The 8989-nt window shown below is 44.0% G+C and overlaps 1 protein-coding gene across 1 annotated transcript; it reads left to right on the top strand.

Annotated features, from left to right (window-relative positions):
• Window positions 1-2721: 2721 nt before the first annotated feature.
• Window positions 2722-3673, top strand: Arl14 (ADP ribosylation factor like GTPase 14). Its single transcript, XM_048346024.1, has one exon. It carries the CDS (start codon window positions 2864-2866, stop codon window positions 3602-3604), a length of 741 nt encoding a protein of 246 aa, XP_048201981.1. The 5' UTR covers window positions 2722-2863; the 3' UTR covers window positions 3605-3673.
• The last annotated feature ends 5316 nt before the right edge of the window (window positions 3674-8989 follow it).

Raw genomic sequence — 8989 nt, 5'->3', positions numbered from 1 at the left:
TCAAGCCCCATGAAAGAAATAAAAAATAATAATAAATAAAAAAGAATCTCAAGTAGGGCAAAGAGTGACTTGTTCATACCAGAGTATATTTCTGAAAGCTAGATTGAGGTCTGTACATTTTGCTCAAAATAAAATGAAAAATTAAGCCTGAATGCAGGATTGGGAAAAAGCCCTGGTAGGACCTATATAGAGTCTCTAAATTCACTTTGCAAGTACACTATAATCACACATAAAACCAGATTTATTTCTCCATTACTATGAATGGCATCTTAATTTGATTCATTTGTTTAAATTATCTTCCCAATATGTTAGTTGGAAAACTTTCAAAATGTAGAAGGAAGTCTTGAAATAGCACAAAGAACTCAAGACAAAAGCTCAGCACCAAGAGCTCTCCTGGCTCCTCCCATTGCTGGTGGTTCTCCTTGTTCCCCAGCTCCTCCCAATGCACAGATGTTATGTATACCTGCTTGAGCCAAGGGGAATTAAGGAGCTGAAGCAATTGTCCTCTTGGCCAGGATTTCCTTAAACCAGGGCATCCTCCCTCCTAACCACTAAATATGGCCCACAAGAGAGTGTTTTATAATTGTTTGTTTTTTTACTGATAAACAAGGCCTTTTGTGTTCTTTCTGCTTTTTTTTTTTTTGCCAGTCCTGGGGCCTGAGTGCTGTCCCTGGCTTCTTTCTTTGCTCAAGGCTAGCACTCTGCCACTTGAGCCACAGCGCCACTTCTGGCTTTTTTTTTTTTTCTTTTTCTGTATATGTGGTGCTGAGGAATGGAACCCAGGGCTTCATGCATGCTTGCAAGCTAAGCAAGCACTCTACCACTAGGCCACATTCCCTACCTCTTTCTGCTTTTTTGAAACTATTGCTAGGCTAGCCTAGGACTTGCCATCCTCCTGTCTCAAACTCCTGAGTGCCGGGATTATAGGTATGCATCACCGCTCCCTCTACAATGTCTCTTAATAAATACTTTATATCCAAATGTCTCAAAATGCCATAACTTTTCTTGTTTCTTCTTCTCTTTCTTCTTTTCTCCCCCTTTATATTGGGATTGAACTCAGGACCTCACACATGCTAGGCTAATGTTTTGGGGCTCAAGCCTTTCTTCAATCCCCTTTGGTTTTATTTATTGTCCTTTTGAGAATAGTGTTTCAATAACTTTGGCCAAAGTCTTTTATATATATATATATATATATATATATATATATATATATATATACATATATATATATATATATATATATATATATATATATATATATCCTGGTAGGTCACACAATGGGCTCTTCTCTCTCTCTGCTGGGGACCAAACCCACTGCCTAGCATGCTGGGTAAATATTCTACCACTGAGCTACATATACCTCAGCCCTCTGAGATTTGTGTAGAAAAGAAGCCTTCAGTTCTATGATTGGTGTGTCTGTTTTGCCTGGGACTAAACATCTGAAAGCTGAGTGGTCACCAGCAGCCGTGTGTGTGTGTGTGTGTGTGTGTGTGTGTGTCTGTGTGTGTCTGTGTATGTGTCTGTGTATATGTCAGCCTATCTGTGTGTGTCCTTTCTGTTCCTTGTTCAGACATTACTTCCCTGTTTCCAGTAGTTTAGTTCCCCCTCCTCCTCTCCATTCATGTGTTTGTCTACACAGCGCATGGGCAAGCCTGGGCTCTATGTTGTAATCAGTTATCACTCACCAGTTCCAGAGAATGGCTGCAATCTCCACCCTTGCTTTTTTTTTTTCTGTGAGCTTAGGATGTTCTTTCTAGTCCATTATCTTGGTGGAGCCTCGGAAAGGAAAGGAGATACATATGAATTCAATTTGCTAGCTATAACCAGACTGTCTGCTTAGCTAAAAAGATACTTGCGTTAAAAATCCCCCTTAGTGGGCTGGAAGTATTGGTCATGAGCAAGCAAGCTGAATAAACCCAAGGCCCTGAGTTTAAGCTCCAGTTCCACCAAAACAAAACAAAAAAAATACCAAAAACCAAGACCACAAAACACCCAAACAAATCTCCTTTTGTTTCTTTTCTTTTTCCCTTTTCTTTCTTTTCCATTGCTTTTCTTCCTCCCTCTCACCTTTCTCCCTCCCTTCTTCCTTCCTTCTTTCCTGTGCTGATCCTGGGGCCCGAGCTCTAGGACTCATGCTTTTGCTTGGCTTTCTTCTTTTCTCAACACCCTTATATTTCCCCCCTCAACACAGGTGCTCTGCCACTTGAGCCACACCTCCACTTCAAGATTTTTATGGTTAATTGGAGATTTGAACCATGATCCTCAGATCTTGAGTAATGCTTAAGATTGCAGGCATTAACCACCAGTACTAGACCAAGAATTGTGCTACTATCAATAGATTATTTTGACCAATTCTTTGCCTTATTATTTTTTATTAGCACTGTGATTTGAACTCAAGTCCTTAATCAAACCATGCCTTCAGCCCTTCCCCTAGTTTTCTGAGCAGTATACAGTTTCTACCTGAAATAGTCAAGCAATGGTGCTCCAGAGTGGTTTAACTTCCTACAGAATAATCTGAATGTGGGAAAAGTACAAAAGATACTGGAATGGGAAGAAGAGATAAACGCTTCCTGATTTAAGAAGCCTAGTTACTTATTTACAATGGGGATTAGATAAATCATCCAATACTTAAGAAAGTTGCACCAAAAAAAAGGTAAATAGAAGGTTTCGTGAGTTAAAAGAAAAAGCTGTTTTCACTGGGTCTCTGTGACTGCACCCTGGGATTTCTCAGTACCTGGGGGGAATAAATAAAGCCACCCAGGCCACTCCTAGTGGACTCACTCTCTAAGAATGTCCCCTTTGAGCTACTGTGTCATTGGCTGCCTACGCCCACCGAATTCCTCGGGATTGGCTGCCACTGCAAATGGGATTCTGTTTGCCTATAATCAAGTTGATAAACTCCAGAGTGAGCCTACCAGGCTCCCCTCCAGGAGGAACTCCCTCTCATAAACATTTTCATAGGAGACCAAGGAAGGACTCTTTGCCGCCTGAAGACCAAGGCCCTGGGAGAAGACAGAGTCTAAGGAAAATGGGTCAGCTGAGCTCTAAGAACCGGAACGCCCAGCAAGTCCACGTTCTTCTCCTGGGCCTCGACTCGGCGGGGAAGTCCACTCTCCTTTACAAACTCAAGCATGCCAAGGATTTCACCACCATCCCCACCATCGGTTTCAACGTGGAGATGGTGGAGGTGGAGAGCGGCCCAGCACTCACGGTCTGGGACATCGGGGGACAGGAGAAGATGAGGCCCACCTGGAGCCTGCACTGCGAGGACGCCGATGGCCTGGTGTACGTGGTGGACAGCACCGACCAGCGGAGACTGCAAGACTCCCGGGAGGAGTTCAAGCACATTCTGAAGAACGAGCACATCAGACACGTGCCCGTGGTCATCCTGGCCAACAAGCAGGACGTGCCTGGGGCCCTGAGCGCCGAGGATGTCACCCGGGGGCTGCAGGTGCCCAAGCTGTGCAGCAGCCGCAGCTGGTACGTGCAGCCCTGCTGTGCTCTCAGCGGCGAGGGCCTGGCCGAAGCCTTCCACAGGCTGGCCACCTTCCTCCAGGGCCGCCGGAAGGCCAGGGACACGCTGGCCCTCTTCAAGCAGAAGTGAGGCTGGCCTGGGACCTGAAGCCTGAGCCTCCCTTCCCTCCGCCCTGCGTGGCCAAGGAGCCGGCAGGCCACCAACTGCTGGGAGCAGTTACCCACTGTGTGCTTACTGATCACGGAGAGAAAAAGGACTCGCCAATGCACTGCCAAGCCCTGCACCAGGTCGGAGGACCTCTGAGTCCTGCGTGGAACCTGCTGGATGATGTGAAGTGGCTATTACAATAAAGTCATCGGCTAGCGCGGTTCAGTGTCCTCCGAACCATCCACTCAGACAGGTATCCAACCGCTGCCATGCTTCTCCCCAAACAGCTGAATGCTGCCAGAAATAAATGTTAAATTGCAGAGAGGAAAAGGCTGGATGTTAACAGTCTGTAAATCCTTACTCTTAACTAGTTAGTTTTTTCCCCCCTTTGCTTCTGAATTCCTTCCAACTCTTTGAAATCCAGTTGCTGAGAACCTCATTCAACAGAGTCTTAAAACAATAAACTTCATGTTGATTGATTGCCGTTCTCCTGCGGGGAGGGGAAAGGATTGGGTAATTGGCAAATTCTGGGAGTTAGGGTAAGGGCCTTAGGGGTTCCTGGAGCATCTGAGCCTGGGGCTAGTTCCAAGCTGCAGTCCCCAAGACCCATCTCAGTGGAACTCTTTAGGAACCTGCACACAACCTTCCTCCTCATTTCACTGGATTAAGCAGGCAGCAGTTGCAGACTTTGTTCCTGAGGGGTGGGGAAGCAACACAAAGCCAGGAGCCAGATTAGGGCAATCATCTGGCTATGGCAGGACTCTGACCTGGGGGAACAGGCTAGCGAACTCTCATAGACCCGCACCCCAGCAGGTGAGTCAGTGAGAATTCCTTCACCAGGAGACTCCCCAAGCCTTGTGAGACCCGCGAGGCGGACAGGCTGGGAAGGCAGATATCAAGGTGGGGAACTCCAGGAAAGCCATGATGTGATCAGTCTTTCATCCTACTCCATCCCTTTGGGGCGGGAAGCTGACCCTCAGTCTCCTCAGCAGCCCTCCAGACGCTACATGGTTTTTTTTTTTCCTTTAAAAAAAGTTAAAATTATTATTATTAAAGGTGATGTACAGAGTGGTTACATTTACATAAGGCAGGTACAGAATATATTTCTTTTTGGACGTCACCCCTTCCCTCATACACTCCTTACACTCCCCCAGTTTTTCCTTCCTGTCTCTACCCACACACTGTAGACCTCATTTTCAACATAATGTCTAGTGAGTACCACTGCTGCATTTGTTCACCCTTTGTCCCATTGTTTCTATGTCCCCCCTTCACCCTCCTAAAGACAGATATGTGAACACAAGACAAAAAGAAAAAAACGAAAAGAAAGGGAAAAAAACCCTCATTTCCATTTCCTGGAGTTCATTTCGATAAATATTATTTTGTCATCATCAGATGCACATAGGCATTATACCTTTGTGTCTCCCGAAAGTCCTCCTTTGGTCTCATTGTGTGTGGATGCCTAGATTCCTGTATAATTTATCATGTCCCAGTGTATTTTAGATCTAGCTTCCACATGTGATAGAAAACATGCACTGTTTGTCTCTCTCTGAGCTTGGATTACCTCACTTAATATGATTTGTTCTATGTCCATCCATTTCTCTGCAAATGACAATATTATTCTTTCTAATGGCTATGTAAAATTCCATTGTATATGGGTACCACATATTTTTGATCTACTCATCTATTGTAGGGTGTCTGGGCTATTTCCATAACTTAGCTATTGTGAATAGTGCAGCAGAAAACATGGATGTGCAGGTGTCTTTATGGTATCATTACTTGTGATCTTCTGGGCAGATGCCTAGGACAGGCTCCAAATCTTAAGATTACAAAGGAAAATAGGAGTTCAATGGTAAAAGGCTGATGGTCTTCTCTTAGCCAGGTTTTGCTCAGCTTCTATGCCACATGGGATGGTACAAGTAGTGAAGATGCATACATCCCAATTGTACCCGTAACTCTTAAAGATGGGCTAGAGGAGAGGAAAGAGGCTGTAAATATTTAACTTAGGATATTTATTGTTATTCATTATTATTTTATTCACAGGATATATTATTATCCAATGTTTTTGGCAGTCTTAGGGTTTGAACTTAGGGCATATACTTGCTAGATTGGTGCTCTACCACTTGAACCACACCTCTAGTTCCATTAACATACATGTTATTCTCTTTCACTGTAATAATAACGATTGAATTCAGGGCCTCACTCCCTTGATTGACTATTTTTATGTACCATTTAATTTTACAGCTGCCCTAAGGAAAATAGGAAAATAGGTGTTATCAATTTTACAGATTGTCTGAGACTATTTGGGGTTAAAACTACAACAACCACAGAAACAGGTAGCAGAACAAAGATTCAAAGTCAGGTGTGCTGGGCACCTAGTGCTGTTATTGCCACATTGTTTTATAGGTGAGATATAGTCTGTTTTTTTGTGTTTTTTTTTTTTTTTTGGCCAGTCCTGGGACCTGGGCTGAGGGCCTGAGCACTGTCCCTGGCTTCTTTTTGCTCAAGGCTAACACTCTGCCACTTGAGCCACAGTGCCCCTTCTGGCCATTTTCTGTATATGTGGTGCTGGGTAATTGAACCCAGGGCCTCATGTATAAGAGGCAAGCACTCTTGCTACTAGGCCATATCCCCAGCCCCTATAGTCTGTCTTTGATGAGCTTCCAACATGCCAGAACAGATCAATACAGGGTTGGGGACTAGTCTTGGTGTGATTGCTTTTGCCTAGCACGTAGGAGGCTCTGGGTTTGATCCTCACCACTGGAGAAAACACAGAAAGTTCAGGCCAACAAATATTGCTTTTATTACAAAAATGTTCATAGAAAATATAAGCCAAGGGCTGGAGATATGGCCTAGTAGTAAAGTGCTTGCCTCATATACATGAAGCCCTAGGTTCGATTCCTCAGCACCGCATAAACAGAAAAAGCTGGAAGTGGCACCATGGCTCAAATGGTAGAGTGCTAGCCTTGAGCAAAAAGAAGCCAGGGACAGTGCTCAGGCCCTGAGTTCAAGCCCCAGGATTGGCAACAAACAAAACAAGAAAACATATGCCAATCAGAATAGATTAAGTGCAACAGCAGAGATAAAGAAGCATGGTAAAAACTGGCAAAGTGTTGCATTTCAGGAAGCTCTCAGGTGGTGCACAGTAGAGCGTTTCCAATTTTCACAAAATGATTAAAACCTCAACACTCATCTTCCATTATTATTTCCTCAGTGTGTGTGTGTGTGTGTGTGTGTGTGTGTGTGTGTGTGTGTGTGTGTGTGTCTTGTCTTTTTACCTTTTTTGCTCAAGGCTAGCACTCTACCGCATGCACCATAGCTTCACTTTGAGCATTTTTGGTGCTCAATTAGATATAATAGTTCCACAGACTTTCTTGCCTGTGCTGGCCTCAAACTGTGAACCTCAGATTTCAGCTTTCTGAGTAGCTAGGATTATATGGATGAGCCATCAGCATTTTATTTTTAAAAATAAATTTTACTGTGCATATCTGAGGTTTATGATGTTATAGAATGAATGTAGACAATGAATACATATCGACAACTTAATAACTGTACAGTGTAGCAAATTATCATCTCACTTGATTTAACAAGTCCTAAATATTATATAGTTTTACTTTCTTTTCTGAAAAACTTTTGTACTGCTATGGATCTGATTTTAGGAGCAAATTTCAAATCTTTGAGATAAAGGTAAGTATCACTTAAGTGTTCAGACAGATAAACACTGTTAAATGTTTCTATCATTTTTTTTCCAGTTCTAGTGCTTGAACTCAGGGCCTGGCTGGTGTCCCTGAGCTTCTTTTGCTCAAGGCTAGCCCTCTACCACTTGAGTCACAGCGCCACTTCCAGCCTTTTCTGTTTATATGGTACTGAGGAATTGAACTCAAAGCTTCATGCTTGCACTCTACCGCTAAGCCACGTTCCCAGCCCTCTATCATATTTCCTACATGTTGTGGGTATAAAACATTTCTACAGGGCTGGGGATATGGCCTAGTGGCAAGAGTGCCGGCCTCGGATACACGAGGCCCTAGGTTCGATTCCCCAGCACCACATATACAGAAAACGGCCAGAAGTGGCGCTGTGGCTCAAGTGGCAGAGTGCTAGCCTTGAGTGGGAAGAAGCCAGGGACAATGCTCAGGCCCTGAGTCCAAGGCCCAGGACTGGCCAAAAAAAAAACAAAAAACATTTCTACAGGACACAAGAATAAAGAAAGGTGAAGAAGGGCTGGGAACCTGGCTTAGAGGTAGAGTGCTTGCCTAGCATGCATGAAGCCCTGGATTTGATTCCTCAGCACCACATAAACAGAAAAAAAAAGCCAGAAGTGGCGCTGTGGCTCAAGTGGTAGAGGGCTAGCCTTGAGCAAAAAGAAGCCAGGGTCAGTGCTCAGGCCCTGAGTCCAAGGCCCAGGACTGGTTAAAAATAAAAAAGAAAGGTAAACAAATAGAACAGCATCAGTGACTGAAATATTAATGTGTCTGTTTTAAGATTATACAGGACTCTAGATATTTACACACAGAGCAAGACCAAAGGAGGACACTCTGAGGGGAGGAACACAAAGGCACAGTGCCTACGTGCCTCTGATAAAATCATATTTATCTAAATGAACTCCAGGAAATGGAAACAAGTTCCTTTTTTCTTTTCCTTTTTTTCTTGTTTGTTCACTTATCTGTCTTTGGGAGGAAAAGGGGGGGCATAGAAATGGAGGGACAGGCAAGGAGCAAATGCAGCAGTTGTACTCTCTAGATACTATGTGCAAAATGAACTAGACAAATTGTGGGTGGGGACAGGAGGGAAAAACTGGGTGAGAGCGCGAGGGAAAGGATGACATTGTCTAAAAAGAAATATACTCTTTACCTGACTTGTGTAACTGTGACCCCTTTGTATGTCATCTTTATAATAATAATAAAATATTTAATAAAATAAGAATAGATCCAGTATTAAAAAAAATACAAGCAAAACCTGAAGATTGGGGTGTTCTGATGATGCACAACATGAGTTTTGTCGAACCAAAGAAGCGCCCGGAACTGAGCTCGTGCCGTCTTAGCACGGAGGAGCCGTCTCAGCAACCGGCCGCTCGCTGTGTGTTGGACGTGAGGAAATGTGCCCCAAGCACGGTGTGCCCGCCAGGCTCTACTGTGCACACTTGAATGTCAGCCTCTGGCTTGCGTGAACTTTCTCCAGAGACTGAGGCAGAGACCGACAGGCAGACTTCTCCTTTGGCAGTGTTACTGGGCATCTTAGCATTTTAACATAACCTAAGAATGCCAGAAGGTCCACCAGATATTTACCATATTACTATTGGCAGACTAAATTATTACATGTATGAGAAAGTACATTTTATCTTGAAAGTGCCGCACAAATGTAGAGGATGGC

Source organism: Perognathus longimembris, chromosome 5 (assembly GCF_023159225.1).
Source record: "Perognathus longimembris pacificus isolate PPM17 chromosome 5, ASM2315922v1, whole genome shotgun sequence".
NCBI classification, from domain to species: Eukaryota; Metazoa; Chordata; class Mammalia; order Rodentia; family Heteromyidae; genus Perognathus; species Perognathus longimembris.
Note: the sequence above shows the minus strand (reverse complement) of the source record. Positions and strands in the feature narration are given on the sequence as shown.

Bases quoted from the DNA above. Each gene is read 5' to 3' on its own strand.
- Arl14 (XM_048346024.1), top strand. From the start codon at position 2,864: ATGGGATTCTGTTTGCCTATAATCAAGTTGATAAACTCCAGAGTGAGC.